Raw genomic sequence first — 14860 nt, 5'->3', positions numbered from 1 at the left:
AGTTGTGAATCTTGTGATGGGTGTTGTAAAAAGTTGGTGAATTTCACTATTTCAGAAATTGTATAAAGTTGTGAATTTGTGATTCTTTGACTCTGTGACTTTGTGTATATTAGTTTGTTAATTTGACTCTGTGTATGAAGTTGTGATTCTTTGACTATTTGTATTTCAAAAATTGATGGGTCTATGCGTGTTTGACTGGTTGTTTAGTCTTTTAGATTAAAATGGAAACAGAGACCGGGTCTACTCCATCACATGAAGTTGATTCCAATGTAGTGGAGTCTAGCTCAAGAGTAAGGGAAAAAGTTAATCCGGCTTGGGAACATTTTAGCCTTGGGGCGGATGAGAAGGGACGGGGAATAATTTTTCATGTGTGTATTGTAAGCAAACATATAAAGGTGGGGGTATTAATAGGATGAAACGACACCTTACAGGGATAAAAGGTGATATTGGATCGTGTAAAAAGGTTTCTCATGATGTGAGATACCAAATGTTGGAATATTTGAAGGAGTTTGAGTTGAAGAAAAAAGCTGAGAAACAACGTCAAGAAAAAATGTTTAGTGTGCCTTCCACAAATAGTGATATGCAAGAAGATGAAGATGTTCAATAAGTATTTAGTAGTCGGTTGCCTAAAAAACTTATTTTAGGTAAAAGAAAGGGTACAAAGCTAGTGGATAATTACTTTGCTCCAAGAACTACTCCAAGAGCTCAACCTGGTCTTAAAAGTGCGTTCCAAAGCAAAGAAAAGTTGAGGCAAGCTGATATGGCTATTGCAAGGTTTTTGTATGACAATTGCATTTCTTTTAATGCAGTGAATTCAGTGTACTACCAAAGGATGATTGATGCCATAGTTGTTGCTAGTCCTGGTTACAAAGGTCCATCTTATCATGCTGTACGGGTCCCTTTGTTGAGGGATTAAAAGAAAGAGGTTCAGTTGTTGGTTGAGTCACAACGTAGGCATTGGGCAAAAGTTGGATGTACACTTATGGCTGATGGTTGGACAGATATTAGACATAAGTCATTGATTAATTTCCTTGTTTGTAAAATCAGTTAATGCATCAGAGATTGTGAAGAGTACCAGAAACTTGTTTATATTGTTTGATGAAGTAGTTACATGGGTTGGTCCAAAAAACATAGTTCACATAGTTATCGATAATGCTTCCAATTATGTATCTGCTAGTAAATTGTTGTGTGAAAAGTATAAAACTATTAGTTGGTCTCCTTGTGTAGCACATTGCTTGAATCTTGTGTTGTAGGATATGGGAGACATGCCTTACGTGGATAGACTCAAAAAACGTGCATCCAAAGTTATAGTTTTTATTTATAATCATGTGGCTTTGATTGCTTGGTTAAGGAATAGACCTGGTTGGACAGATATTGTACGTTTGGGAGCAACAAGATTTTACTACTACTTTCCTTTCATTTGGAAGCATTCATGTGCATAAGCATGACTTGCAAGCCTTAGTGACTAGCAAGTTCTTTGTGGACAACACATTAGCAAGAGAGTTAAAGGCAAAAGAAGCAATTTCTATCATTTTGGATAATTCTTTTTGGGATGATATTAATGTTCTCGTCAAGATTTCATCGCCACTCATTTGTTTGTTATGGATTGTTAATTCTGATCAAAGGCTTGCAATTAGATATGTGTATGAGGGCATGCATAGAGCACGGTTGGGAATCAAGAAGAACTTCCGAATGAAGAAGCACTTGTACAAGCCATACACATCAATTATAAAAAACCGTTGGGACAAACATTTGCGTAAAGATTTTCATGCTACTGCATATTGGTTAAATCTAGCTTTTCAATATTATGAGGAGAATTTTTGTCAGAAAGCAATAGTAAATATGGTTAATTTGGACTACATTGGGACAAAATATGATGGTGACCAAGGAAAGGTAATTAAGGAAATTCAATATTTTCGAGACCGTATTGGGAGCTTTGATAGAGACATAGGTAACTAAATTCTATATCTTGTCATTATATTAATTTTTAAGAAATCATTTTTATAATGTAATTGTTAGTTACTAATTATGTTCAAATTCCAATAATGAGCACAACATTTTATGATGCAAGCTTTATAACAAAAAGTTTAATTTTGACCTCATTAATTATGCAAGTATCGACAAAACTAATTTTTGGGTATTTATGGAAAAGGAAGACCCATATCTTAATTATGAAGAGTTGGAGAATGCAATTTATGAAGAGGGTGCATATCCAGCAAGTGCAGGGCCTTCTTCTAATATTGAAGGCTAGTTTATATGTAAACAATTTGATAACCTATAGTGATTTTTCTTTTATTTTTTTCAAACTTGGGTAAACATTATAATGATTTTTCTTTTTAGTTTGTTCAAAATTGTGTGTAGAATCTATAGATGATAGCAGTGAGGTTGAAGGAATTGATTTAGGAACATTTGGACAACCTATTGGCCCTCCTCCTAGATTTCTAGGGAATGATGATGAGCATGATAACTTTCATAACATTGATGGTTTATGATCATAATAATTCTATTTGAACTTTGAAGTTCTATTTTGTATTTTAGAGATAATTTTTGTCTTTTTGTAAGACACAGTGTGTAACTTGGAGTTTGAAGTTTTATTATTGTTTTTAAGAAATAAGTTTTCGTATTTTTGTAAGAAACAATGTGTAGTTGTGTACTGTAACTTGGAGGCTTGTTTATGCATTTTTACTTTGTACTTTTATGGATTGATTGAGTAATTCATATTTATGTTTACTAAGGATTTGACATTTCTTATTTGTCTTGAAAGTTATGATATAAAAAATATTTGAAAGATAGATCTCTAAATGAATTAGACTATTTTAATTCATTTTCCTATTTTTTTTAATATTAATTTAATGTTTTATATATATTTAAAATAATTATTAAATTAATTATGATGTCATCACGGTTCGACTTCAAAAACCTTGAACCTCTCTCTTTTACGGTTCAATGAACGTTTGGATCTGAAAACCTTGGGCATTAAGGGCCACTACCATAGTCGCGTTTACCTCTTTTTCAACAACCCCGAGTTGCTCGGCTCCCTTGGAAGGGTTGTCAAAGGAAGGAGGGACCTTGGCCGAGTTGCCTTTCCCAAGATCTGCCACGTCGGAGGAGGTGTCAACCTTAGAGTTGGCTGAACTTGGTGCGCGGATGGCAGGAGGGTAGTATACACTCTTTGCTCACCTAAGTGTAGAAGATGCTTCAACTCCAGATTGGTTAAAATCCTCATTCCACACCTAGAGGCAGTAGTTTCTACATACCCCCGAGACTTCAACCTTGAGGGCCTTCTAAGTCTCTGCCACCCCCACATCATAGCCGTCTTGCTTGGCTTGGTCCCTTGCCTTTTCGGTCTCCTCTAGTTTCTTCTTTAGGGCGGTGATTTGTACTTTGGAGGTGGCCATTTGGTCCTTGGCTTGACGAAGTAGCACTTGTTGACCTTTAGCCTATCTTTCAACGCTGTCCAAGGCAGCTTCAGCACTCTTTTTGTCCCTTTCTGCCTTTGTCAGTTTATTTTTCAGCTTGTTTATTCTTTTGTCGGCCATATTGAAGGCCGCTACGGCTGTAATGCGCCTTCCTTCTTCTACTTTCATTTGCTGGTGGGAGAAATTTGCTATCTTCTTGGCCTTGAATATGGCTTGAATGGCCTGCCAAGGAAAGAAACATAATAAAAAAAATGAGTGAAACAATAAAAGGAAGAAAGGGGAGGAAGGTTGCAGCATTTAAAGAAAAAAAAGAAAAAATGAAAAGCTAATTGAAGGACTTATCTCGTGAGATTCCTTTTAAGACTGAGGAAAACATTGTGCCTCCTCATGGACCATAGATCGGCCATATCCTCAAGAAGCAGCAGTGCTTGCTCCATTGCGTCAGCCACGTAGCTAGCCTTTCCTTACTAGAAGTCCCTAATAAAGGAGTTGGCAGGCAGAGGAGCTCCATCCAGCATTAGAGTAGGGGTCCAGGACAGAGGTCTGACGTGAGAATCACTCATCTTGTCAGCCACTATCTGCCCCACTCTGGCTTGTTTGGCCCCTCTCTAGGGCTCAACTTCCTGGGAGGGGTGGAATTTTTCCTACCTCTACCACCTCTTTGCCCTTTTGCTCCCTCTTCCTCTTATGGTCGGCAGGATCAGATCAAAAACGTTGGGTGGGTGGGCGTGTGGGAAGCCTGGTCTGGGCTGCCTTCCCTAGCACATTCCCCCAAAGTTGGGACTTTAGTAGCTCTTAGAGAGTTGACCTTGGCTTGCATTGTATCTCTATGGCGTTTGGTTCATTAGTGGCTTCCTGGTTATGACTAGCTTAGGTTGGGAAGAGATGGCCAAGGTCACCAGTTGGGACTTCTGGGGACTGAGGCTGGTCGAAGACTTTATATTCATCCTCTGAGTCCGAAACGTCTACTATCTCCTCTACTTTTTCTTCTTCTTCTTCTTCTTTAATGACAGGATGGGAATGGGTGGCCTCTTCGGTTGTATACTGAGGTGGCAAGGGTACTTTAGGTAGATCTTTTGGAATGGGGTCGGTAGTGAGGAAACCCGAGACAGCAACACTTATCTGGTGCAGGTGCGGATCTTTTGCTTTAATTATGCACTTCGGCGCTTGAAAACTTGAGGAGAGGGGTGTGTAGCTAAGGATTATATGTGCTGCCCTAAGCTAACTGTCGCTATGCATGAATACCTCAGTTTTAAGAATCTTGTCTAAGCTCTACTCGTTGACGAGATTGAAGTTTGGAATGATAGTGTTCTTATCTGTAAGACCCTTTGGAAAACAAAAAACATCGTTAGCAAAAATGGCACAAATCAAAGGAAACAATTCAATTACAAGCATATACATAGACAATTGGGTAGAGAACATGTCAAGGGAAAAAGAGGAAATTTTCAAATAGTAAACCTAGACCTAAAACCCCACCCAATTTCCTCTCTCTCGTCGGGTAGGGAAGGCCATCGTGCCACTCCTCTGAAACGATCAAGAAGTCTTTATTCATGCCTTTGTTAGAGTCAGGGAGGCATGAAATGAGCCTAACCTCGAGGTACCTAGTTTTTAGGTAATAACCTTGGCCTTTTAGGTGGTGGAAGTTATAGACCTAGTTGACATCATGGTAGGTAAGCCCTAAGCCCATTTTCTCATTCAAGGCGTCTACACTCCTTAAAATCCTAAACATGTTTGGAGCATATTGGGCGGGAGCTAATCTATGAGCCCTAAGGTAGTCCCTAGTGACGGTGCCCATGAGAATTCTCATCCCACCCTCTATAAAGGCAATCATTGGGATGACCACTTCTCCTTCTTGCCTTTTCTCATGCTATTCCACTTCCTTACAATACCTAATGGAGACTCCTAGCGGAATTCTATATCGAGCTTTAAAGCTTTCTATATTCTCTGCGAAGATTACCAGGTAAGCAAATCTACCCATATTTGAAGAAGGGTTGAGGAAACTAAGATGGTAAAAGAAAGAATAGAAGGGATGAGGAGGGGAAAAGGACAAGGAAAAAAGGAAAGTAGATGGGAAATTAAATGGAAAGATTTATAAAGACTTACAGGAAGAAGAAAACTCTTCTCGGACTAGCTCTTGGTATGTGTGAGGGCACGAGTAAATCGAATAAGTGCACAAGTTCAGTGTATGAGTGCTAAAGTAAAGTGAATGAGGTGGTCAGGCAGTATTTGTATCAAAGAGAGATTGACAGGCAGGAAAATTCCTGCTTGAGTTCCAATAAAATCCCAAGCCGTTGGATCCGTATCGCACCATAGAACGTGGGAGACATAGAGTTGCAAGAATTTAATGAAGGTGTGTATCGAATGTCGAAGCATTAGGAGCGTGTGTTGGGCAGTTAAAAAGGTACCTGCCCGGATAGAAATAACGTATAATAAGAGTAGAATAATTGTGGTAACATCAAAATCCTCCTTTCTTCCCGAGGAGCCAGAGAGGAGAATTTCGAGGGTGAATTGTAGGGTTGGTAGGCCCAGTGGTATATATCTATATGTATATATTGGGCCAGGAGCCTAATCTGAGAACATGAAGTAGTTTGAAGACGGGCAAACATTATCATGGGGGTCCTTGTTAGTGAGTGAGGAGGCATATCTTGGTCATAAGAGTCCAATAGCATGGTCCGAGGATGAATGCATCCTCGGCTGAGCAAAGCCGAGGTCCGAAGGTGTGATCTGCCCTCCGGGGCAACATTCCGGGAGATTCTATTGATAAGGATAAGTATCACTGAAGCGCAGGACAACTATTACCAGAAACTTCAGGAAGGTGTCGATGGGAGAAGGATCAACACCAGCAATTTACTCTACACGTGGAGGGTAGAGATGAAGGGAGGAAGAGAGTATGAAACAAAAAGAAGACCCTAAAGGAAGGGGATTGTAGAATGAAGAGACAAATACTGTAGCAAAAAGAACTGTACTTTAATTAATTTCAAGAATTATATACCATAACTGATTTCCTCGGACTGTGCCGAGGACAATTTTCTTTAGATAAAATCAGTCTATTTTTACTTTATTGTCATCTGGCTCCATTATAATCATGACCTAATTCATTAGAGCCTAATTTTTCAACTCACTTTTTACAAATTCATTGTATTAGGCTCTTTGGGCCTAGATCCTTTTAACTTTTGGGCTTTGGACTCAAATTGCTTCCTTACATTATGGATTAAAGTGTATAAAACAAATTCTAAGAGAACCAACAAATAAAGTCTACGAAAAATATGAATGATCCAAACATTAATCGATAAAAGAGCAAACTTTATTATTAAGAAAAGTAAATCATGCCTGTAATTATTGGATTAGTTAGGCAATTCATTTTTTTAGAGAACTATTGAGCCACTCAAATTTTTTTTTTTTTTTCGTGGTGGGGGGATGAGTGGGGATAACATCTATTTTTGAAAAATTAAAAAAATTGTACACTAAAATAAAATATAAGAAATTTGGGTTATATGGAGCTCTATCCTTGTTATGGATAATTTTGATATGAATTTGGAAAGAATGAGAGTGAATGTCATCAAGTAATTGTTGGACTTCTTTTTTTTTTTTTTTTTTTTTTTTTTTTTTTTTTAAAAACTTAATCTTTTTCAATATACATATATGTATATGGTGGAGAAGTGGGAAATGAAAGAATCATTAAGTAGAGAATAAGACTTAGGGCCTGTTTGAATTAAGGAGGGAGGGAGGGGGAGTAGAGTAGAGTTTGCTGAAAATAGACTAATTTTGGGCAAATTCTTATTTGCTCTACTCTACCCCCCCCCCCCCTTCTCTCTTTCAATCCAAGTAGACCATTAAGTAAAAAGAGGGAGAGAGAGAGAGAGAGAGAGAGAGAGAGAGAGAGAGTCACATGCTAAACCCACTTAAAGGTTATGCATGAGGAGAACACAAACCAAAACTAAAATCATATGCACAGGGGCGGTGCTATGTTGTAGTCAGGGGGTTCAAATGAACCCCTGACTCGAATTTTTTTTGTATATATATATATATATATATTTTTATTAAAAAAATTGTTTGAACCCCCTACAATACAAATTTGCATACCCTCACATTCAAACTTGACCCTTTGTTTTTAAAGCCCAGCATAAACTTCAAAAAAAGAAGAAGAAGTCCAACAGAAAATTTTGGTCTTTAATCTTAGAAATAAAGAGCCCATAAATCAAAATTTTAAAAATCATAAAAAAAAAAAAGCCAAATAAAACCTAAGAATTTGCTGCTGCGTAACCTCCAAAATCTCCCACTATCCTTCTTCACTCTCCAAACCTAAAGGAAAAAGGTTGCCTCTTTGCTTGACACACACAAAATCTGCCACTACGTAGCCCCATGATCTGCTGTCGCCTGGATTGTCCCTAATCTTAGTAATTTGCCGCTGCTACCACTTAATTGCCGCTGCGTAGCCCCATGATCTGCGCTGCCTGCACTGTCCCTAATCTGCCACCGCTGCCACTTAATTGTCGACTGCTTGATCTGGTTTTTCAGCTCTCTCTTTCTCTTTTTCTTTCACTGTGAGAGTATCTGTTTATAGTGTTTTAACTCTTTGTGTTCTTAATCACCGCCTTCATCTCTCTCTCTCTCTCTCTCTCTCTCTTCTCTCTCTCTCTATTCTTATTTTTGCTTTGTCTTTATATTCATGGTCTTCTTCGAAGTTCCATCTCTCACTCATCTCTCACTCACATGTCTTGCCATATATATGACTGTGTGTGAGTGGTCCTATTGGGAAGGGGGGGGGGGGTTTAATGGGTTATAGTGTTTTGATTTTTTAATTGAGTTTTGAGTCTTTGGCAATAGCTTTTTTTCTATGTGTAGTCACTGTTACTGTAAGTGTTTGTATTGTTTCGATATAAAGTTTTAAGTTATGAGTTCATCTTTTACACTTTGACTATTTGACTAAATTTGTGACTTGTGAGTGGTTGTTGGCTATGTGAGTGGGTTAATACATTAATACTAAAGGACAATAAAAAAAAAAAACATTTAAAGAATTGTAAGCTTATAAATTAAAGAATTGAAAAAAAAATCACTTAATAACAATAATTAATATATTTTTTGTATTGGAAAAAAAAAATGTCAAATGAACTTATAGTTTATTTTTTATTCTTTTGCTAGTACTATGGACAAATTTGTAATAAGAAAACCCCGTAGGTCACAAGATTCATCTCCTACCCAAGATTCATCTCTTACTCAAGATTCATCTTCTACTCAAGATTCATCTTCTAAGCATGGTTGTGTTGATGTGAACAATCTTCCTTAGGACTCTGGGCAATGAAAAAAGATTTCATTTTATCATCCTAATGATTGAGATGAAATGAGAAGATATTATTTACAAAAAAACCTTGTCAACCTCATGAACACAATTTTGTCAAACAAAAATTGGTGGACTTATGCGTCGATTTAATCCTAAATGGTTTAAAGAGTATGGAAGTTGGTTGGAATATAGTATTGAAAATGATGCTACATTTGTTTATATTGTTATCTATTTAGACAAGATGTTGGTATGCAATTTGGAGGTGATAGTTTTGTGACAAAGGGATTCAATAGTTGAAATAAGAAAGAAAAGCTAGAACTACATATGGGAGGTGTTAATAGTGCCCATAACCAAGCTCTTAAGAATGGTGAAAATCTAATGAAGCAAAATCAACACATTCAAAGTGTTTTCGTTAAGCAGTCAAATCAAGATAAGATTGAATATTAGATTCAATTATATGAAAAAGTTGATTGCATAGATTCCTTTTGCATTGGGGATTAGCTTTTCGTGGTCATGATGGATTTGATGATTCAAGTGATAAAGGAAATTTCCTTGATGTTATTAATGATCATAATGATGTGATTAATAAAGTGTTGCAGAAAACTCTAAAAAATAGTTAGCTAACCCATCCTGATATTCAAAAAGACATTGTGAATGTAGCTGCATCTAAAACTACCAATGTCATCATCGAAGATCTTGACAGTGGTTCTTTTCAATTTTAGTTGATGAGTCTCATGATATCTCAATAAAAGAACAAATGGCTATTGTTTTGTGTTATGTGGACAAAAAGAGAATTGTTACAGAGTGATTTCTTGGTATTGTACATGTAGCAAATACCACCGCTTTATCTCTAAAAGCTGGAATTGAATTTTTATTTTGTAAATATGCATTGAGTTTATCAAGACTATGTGGCCAAGGTTATGATGGGGCTAGTAGTATGCAAGGTGAATCCAATGGTCTTAAAATTTTAATTTTGAAAGAGAATAAACTAGCACTTTATGTTTATTGCTTTGCTCATCAACTTTATTTGACTCTTGTAGCTGTTGCTAACAAGCATATTGATATTGCTGAATTTTTTAGCTTGGTGAGTAAAGTAGTAATTATTGTTGGAGCCTCTTGTAAAAGACGAGAATTTTTATGAAATGCACAACTTGCCAAAATTACAAAACCATTGAACTTGGGTGAACTTGAAAGTGGCAAGGTTTGAAACAAGAGACAAGTCTAAAACATGCTAGTGATACACATGGGGATCACATTATAGGAGAATCTCAACTTGATTTTGATGTTCTCTTCCACAGTTGATGTACTTGAGATTATTCAATAGGATAGCCTACTCTCTGAGCAAAGAGTTGAAGTTTGATCTATTTTAAGTTTAATTCTATCTTTTGAATTTCCTTTGCTTTACACTTGATGAGAAGTATTTTGGGGATCATAAATGAGTTGTCAATAGCATTGCAAAAGAAAAATCAAGATATTGCAAATGCTGTGACACTTGTCAGATGTCTAAGCAACAATTGCAAATGATGAGAGACAATAAATGAGAAGCTCTATTGGCTGAAGTAACCTCATTTTGTAGCAAGTATGATATTCCTATCTTGAACATGGATGAAATATTTGTAATTGGTGTGAGGCCACGACGCAACACCCCACAAATTACAATTTTACATCACTATCGTGTTGATCTATTCTTTGAAGTCATAGATTTGCAACTTCAAGGCTTAACAATCGTTTTTCAGAGGTGACTACTGAGTTGCTACTTTGTATGTTGAATCCAAGTGATTCGTTTTTGGCTTTTGATATAATAAAATTGACACATCTTGCAAAGTTCTATCTATCTGATTTTTCTGAGACAAATGTATTGGCACTTGATAATCAGCTTCAGACATACATTGTTGATATGCACTCTAAGGACGAGTTTTTATTGCTTAAAGGAATTAGGGACCTTTTAGAAAGATGGTAGTGACAAAAATGGATGTTATATATTCATTAGTATATTTGATTGTGAAGTTAGTTTTGACCCTTCCTGTTGTGACTACAATAGTGGAAATAAGTTTTTCAGCAATGAAATATATCAAGAATGAACTGTGTAATCGAATGGGGGATCAGTGGATGAATAATTATTTGACTTGTACATTGTAAAAGAGATAATTCGTAGGATTGATAATGAATTTATCATGCAACGGTTTCAAATATGAAATCTTGTAGAAGATAATTGTAGAATTTTTTTTTTGGGTGATATTGATATATTCAAGTTTCTTTTGTTTTAGATTTGATATAATTTATGTTTCTTATTGACCCTCTTGAACAAAAATCTTGGAGTTGCCCTGCACATGCATTTATTTTTCAAAACAATTTCAGTTTAAAAGATCGCCCACTTGCAAAGGAAAACTAATTAAGTATAAAAACATTAATCCCATTCATCAAGTATACAATTTAATCCATATAAATTATATTGTACATTGCTCCACTAACATATTTCCAAATATTAGTCACATCTAGATAATCAAATACAACGACTAGAATGGAGGTTTGTATATTAACCCCAAATTATTAACTCATTTCAAAATGAGATATGAGAAATGATATGTCGACAACATTTTCATAACATTTTTACAATAAATTCTAAGTAGCAAGTTGTTACTGGTTATTATTATTATTAGTGGAAAAAAGTAATTTTAGTGTTAGGTTCAAATTTGAACCAATAACAACTAATCACTTATGATTTGTTGTAAAAATGTTGTAAAAATATTTTGGACATAACACCCCTCATGAGATATAAGTCACCACTAAAATCAGTTATAAAAGTACTGTGTAAAATCTCCCCTTAGATGTGCAACCCCAGCAGCAAGTTCTGGGTCTAACTGTTACGTACCAGTTGTCCTACCATATTGGTTCTAGCTTTTGAATTTGCTTAGGAGTTTATCTTTATCTTAGCTATTGATTGTTATCTAATATTTCAAGTATTTGTTATTTAATGGGATAACAGTTGCCTTTATCCTTATCAGATTAGTAGGCTAGATTATATAGGAATTGTTTCTATTGTTTAGGTGTTGGATTTGTTTTTTATGTTCAGTTGTAAGCCTATATAAGGCCTATTGTGATTAATAAAGAGGTATGAGCATATTTTAGTAAAAATCAAGCTTTGCTTGTTAAGGAGGTCTTGGTTATCCCTTGAAGTATAATCATAAATTTCCTCTTGTATACTGTTTTATTTCTGAAAATCCTAGAGGGAAAAGAGGATTTGCATGCGGTCGTGGAGGGGGTTGTATCACTAACCCTAAAATCTTCAAACTCTAGAAAGCCCAGCCTCCAGTGAGTATCCTAACTACTGCTAGTCGGGAAATTCAAGTAAATGGGTTGTTGTCTAATGAGAGTAGGGGAAATGCAAAGTTTCATATATAATAATGAATACTAGAGAAACATGTTATAACCTGAGAGTTTCAAAGTTCTATCATAAACACATGATTGTGATAATGCAATGCAACAATTGTAATTAGAATGATGCAGCATCAATCTTTTCAAATTAGTATGTTGTAAAACTACATAATTCTCATAATAAGTTGTAACGAATATCCATTACAAGCATGCAACAAGGAACCCAGCCCCAATTAATGTAACAGTATGCCACACAGGCTCAGAACTCTATGTAAAACAGTTTTCCAAATTTTGCCTTTAACCAAGTTTTCACTCGCCTCTTCAACCTTACTTTGTGTTCCTCTATAAAGTGTTTTTTGCACGATTTTCCTGAGAGTTAGAGGCTGCCACACCTAGAACTGTTGCGTGAAAATCTTATACCTCTTCTTCATTGATCCATGTTGCAAAACCTTAGTTTCTACCCACACTACTTGTGTTTCTAAAGTGAGTGGATGATAAATTGTTTAAAACCACAGAAAATCCCTTTCTATTGTGGTTTACTATTTTCAAATCTTTGAGGAGGTTCCTTGAAGTGCCAAAAGTTTTGGTTCATATGGACGAGGAAGTTTGTTGAGGAAGACATATTCCAAAGGTTCTTAGGATACTATGGTAGGAAGGTAAACAAGGCATTTGACAGTTTAGTTTTATAAGAGTCTTGTAAGTAGATTGTTGTAACTATTTTTCTTAAGTAAATTTTCTATGAGATTGTTTATCTCCTAGAGTGGTTTTTTCCATTAAAGAGGTTATTATTTAGTTTTCTGTTTGGTTACCAAATCTTTTGTCTTGTGTTTTATATCTTTTATATATCATACTTTAAGATTTGGTATTTGCTAAACTATGGTGAACTATATATTTGTGTGAATTAATAAATACTAGCATGTAGTCCGTGCTTACGCACGGAAATATTAACAATTGTGATGATAAGATGTTTATCTTAGTAGATTCAGTTTCCACAATGAGCATTATGAATAGAGGTAACTTAACATCAACATTTAAAACTCAAATTGGACACATAGCACAAAATTAAACTACAATTAGAAATTAATTTGATTCGATTTGAATTCTAAAATTGAACTTCAACTTAATATAATATATATAATTATATTTTTGTCCACTTTTAACAAATTAACAAAATCTTAATCTAAACATACTAAAAACTATTAAAAAATAAGAACTGATCATTGAGCTTGAAATCTTCTTGGATGCGCCAATGAAGCGTTAATGTATGAGAGTGTGAAGCAAGGAAGAGTGTGATTGAACATTGTGTTTGAACCTAGCCTTTCTCTAAGAAATTTATAATGAGGAGGAGAGGGCAGTGTGTGGATCTAGTTGGTAGAGGTTGAGAGAGGAGGAGACATGGGATGGCGATATGGAATTAGGAGGAGATGATGTTTTACTTTTATAGTCTTTCTCGTTAGACTCCTTGGTTCTAGTTGTGGGATTAAAAGAGCTCTAGACTCTATTGAGATCACCCATAAAAGTGTGCAGGTGAGATATTCTTGCTTAGGCCAATGAGTATTATCATTGTGATTTTCTTGACTTCTGTGTTAAATGTTAATGCATCATTTATTTGGACACAAAAATTATAAAATTTAGATAAGATACATGACACAAAATTGAAGTCAAATTTATAATCTAATTAGATTTTTTTTTTTTTTTGAGTTTTGTTTAGGACAAGTGGCACAAAATTGAGAATCCAATTGAAATCTAATTGGATTTTTTCTCAGTTTCACCTATTATTATCTATATATAGATGTTGTGTGCTTAAACAATAATTAATCAGATAGTTCCATTAAACAAATCATGAATACAAACTCACTGTCGCACTTTTCGTATTTTATTTTATACTTCATCGATCACAACTTATTATGCATTTGTTTGACTTTTTTTTTAATAAAATAAACAAAATTAAAAATGAAAAAAAAAAAAAAATCAAATACATGGCATGTCATGGTTGGTGGATGTGGAGTACAAAATTTGGAATAGAGGATTTGTATTCACAAATTGCACAAGAGATTAAATAAGATTTTCAAATTTGTACTAAACAAATACAAGAAACTCTAAATGTAATTAATCTTTCGTTGATTGATCCTTTTATGACTCTCTCTGACATTAACAGATACCGTCATATACATGTCCATTGTCATGTTCTATCATGAGTACTCTTAAGAATAGTTTGTCCAGTTTCCCAGTGATAATTTGACATGACAAATTCTTCTATATTTTATGAAAATTCAAGGGTCCTTAGTTTTCTGGTGTTTACAGCCTGGAAAAAAAAATATAAGTACAAATTTCTCAATTTTCATAAGATTCCACCTTCATTATTAGATGCTATTTTATATTTCATTGATGAGCCATCCAGAATATATATGTATAAATGGATGTAAGGCACTTTTATTCACGTACACCCATCATTTTTAATTGACCTCTTCTTAAGAAGAATTTAAATTATTGCATACAAATATAGGTCAGTATTCAATTAGTAAATTTATACTATGATTTTGTTTGTTGTAATTAATAACTAATTTGAAAATTGAAACTTTACAACTTGAAGAAGACAGGAAGCTTCTGGGGCTACTTTTCATAGTGGATAGACTCTTATGGCTTGTTTGGAAGTTTAGAGAGAAAGGAGAGTAGAGGGGAATAGAGTAGTAGGGAGGAGAGTAGAGGGGAATGGTTCCCCTCTACCTTATTTGGATGTTTTTAAAATTAGTAAGGAGGAAGGAAGTAATTAGTCATTCCCCTT

The 14860-nt window shown here is 35.1% G+C and overlaps 1 protein-coding gene across 1 annotated transcript; it reads left to right on the top strand.

Moving 5' to 3' along the window:
* Positions 1–412: 412 nt before the first annotated feature.
* On the top strand, positions 413–2492 carry LOC136064636 (uncharacterized). The gene is made up of 6 exons (XM_065766608.1): positions 413–539; positions 645–872; positions 1048–1176; positions 1352–1893; positions 2153–2246; positions 2362–2492. Exons 1-6 carry the CDS (start codon positions 413–415, stop codon positions 2490–2492), a joined length of 1251 nt encoding a protein of 416 aa, XP_065622680.1.
* The last annotated feature ends 12368 nt before the right edge of the window (positions 2493–14860 follow it).

The sequence above is a fragment of the Quercus suber genome, unplaced genomic scaffold (genome assembly GCF_002906115.3).
Source record: "Quercus suber isolate HL8 unplaced genomic scaffold, Cork oak 2.0 scaffold_24, whole genome shotgun sequence".
Classification (NCBI taxonomy): domain Eukaryota; kingdom Viridiplantae; phylum Streptophyta; class Magnoliopsida; order Fagales; family Fagaceae; genus Quercus; species Quercus suber.
This window is presented reverse-complemented; position numbering and strand designations above follow the sequence as displayed.

What these genes read in the sequence shown, in the direction of transcription:
- LOC136064636 (XM_065766608.1), top strand. Translation starts at nt 413, where the DNA reads ATGAAACGACACCTTACAGGGATAAAAGGTGATATTGGATCGTGTAAA. An exon ending in GAAAAAAGCTGAGAAACAAC is followed by an intron (nt 540 to 644) that starts GTCAAGAAAAAA and finishes AACTTATTTTAG; the next exon opens with GTAAAAGAAAGGGTACAAAG. An exon ending in TGCTAGTCCTGGTTACAAAG is followed by an intron (nt 873 to 1,047) that starts GTCCATCTTATC and finishes TTGTAAAATCAG; the next exon opens with TTAATGCATCAGAGATTGTG.